Source organism: Drosophila serrata, unplaced genomic scaffold, assembly GCF_035046125.1.
Source record: "Drosophila serrata isolate PLE 108 unplaced genomic scaffold, ASM3504612v1 contig_165, whole genome shotgun sequence".
NCBI classification, from domain to species: domain Eukaryota; kingdom Metazoa; phylum Arthropoda; class Insecta; order Diptera; family Drosophilidae; genus Drosophila; species Drosophila serrata.
This window is the reverse complement of record NW_028257063.1, coordinates 1,544,542-1,545,949: the sequence shown is the minus strand read 5'-3', so window position 1 is coordinate 1,545,949 and position 1,408 is coordinate 1,544,542. Positions and strand designations below refer to the sequence as shown.

The following is a 1,408-nucleotide window of genomic DNA, read 5'->3' as shown; positions in this document are numbered from 1 at the left end:
CTTTCGGACAATGGGGGGATTGACAACGATATCCACGCTTTTTGCAGGGCCACACAGGTTTTTTTTTTTTTGTATTTTCGCTCCGCAGGCGTTGACACTTTTAGCCTTAATCCACTTGGCTTAATAGTCATCATCTTCCACTCGTTTCAGGGTCGTCATTCGGGTTTTTGTCGCTCATTTCAGGTTGTGAAGATATCGCTTACACTATTTGGGTTTTAGACTCTTTGGAATATTCGTACTTCTTTCAACATTTCAGATTATTTCCCTTGCTTTTTGCTGCTTCATCGCCTCTTGAAGATTTCATTAAGCCTAAAAATGTTTCAGTTAAAAAAGTAAGTTTTCGATACTGTTTCAAATATGTACAAGTTTTGCCTATTTACTGTCTTTTTTCCCACAGTTCTCGCATGGATATCGACAGGGTTAGCCTAATCTGTAGCGAAGGCATCTTGCTGGCCACCAATTCTAAGAATCATATTATTTGCGGGCTAGATGAGCGAATTTAGTAAGGATAAGTGTACCGAAATTATAAAGAAAGCTTTATATTTAACCTATGTAACCCTTTACAGCTGCTGTGTTCCTCACACCAATTATTATCGTGACTTAATCCAGGAGGTGGGCATCCTGGCGGATTACCAAACCCGAGATCGTGGCCAGAAGATGACCGTAACTCAAATGAAAGATGTTTTGCATCGCAAATATGATGCGCCCGAGTCTATGGATATATTGTTAGCTGGACAGGATAGCAAGGGATTGCATATCTATAATATGGGTCTGAATAGTGAATCCACAAACCTCGTGTATGCTGTCAAGGGAAACCAGGGCATGGAAGATGCCTATCAATACTTGACGGAACACTGGCAGGAGTCCATGAATATCCAGAATGCCGAGCAAATGGCCCGAAAGGTACTTCAAGTGGAGGAGTCTGATTTTGTGGACATGTGCTTTATCTACAAGACGAGGACCATGGAGATTGATGAAAGCAACCAGGAGGAATCTTTGGAGGCACTCTCTCCATAAATAGATTAATCGAATCGTGAGAGGATGCCCTCTTAAATACAATCTTGATGATGATTCCCCCTGTAATTAGTCGCATTTCTCAGCAAGTTTTGCAGATTGGCAAAGGGATATATATTAACTTCTGCTCCTCCCACTAAAAAAAGGAGAAAAAATCCCTTGATTTATACTACGCGCTCGCCCTGGATAATTAATAATGATTAAAGGCTGGCGCCCATCATCGGGCCAGTCCTTATACGCATTATATATAGCTCTATATAAAATGTAGGAGGAGTGGAGCAGGTCTAGAAACCACTCACTCGTTAGCCCCCGGGGCTAATCCCGACATCCAGCTGTGCGGATTAACTTGAATTTATATGTTGTGGCGGCTGCATTTGAATAATTTCATATTTCG

At 41.6% G+C, this 1,408-nt stretch overlaps 1 protein-coding gene across 1 annotated transcript; it reads left to right on the top strand.

Annotated features, from left to right (window-relative positions):
- The first annotated feature begins 403 nt into the window (after window positions 1-403).
- On the top strand, window positions 404-1,083 carry yip3 (yippee interacting protein 3). The gene is made up of 2 exons (XM_020944939.2): window positions 404-502; window positions 567-1,083. The coding sequence occupies exons 1-2, from the start codon at window positions 405-407 to the stop codon at window positions 1,015-1,017; spliced, it is 549 nt and encodes a 182-aa protein (XP_020800598.2). The 5' UTR covers window position 404; the 3' UTR covers window positions 1,018-1,083.
- The last annotated feature ends 325 nt before the right edge of the window (window positions 1,084-1,408 follow it).

What these genes read in the sequence shown, in the direction of transcription:
- yip3 (XM_020944939.2), top strand. Translation starts at nt 405, where the DNA reads ATGGATATCGACAGGGTTAGCCTAATCTGTAGCGAAGGCATCTTGCTG. An exon ending in GGGCTAGATGAGCGAATTTA is followed by an intron (nt 503 to 566) that starts GTAAGGATAAGT and finishes AACCCTTTACAG; the next exon opens with CTGCTGTGTTCCTCACACCA.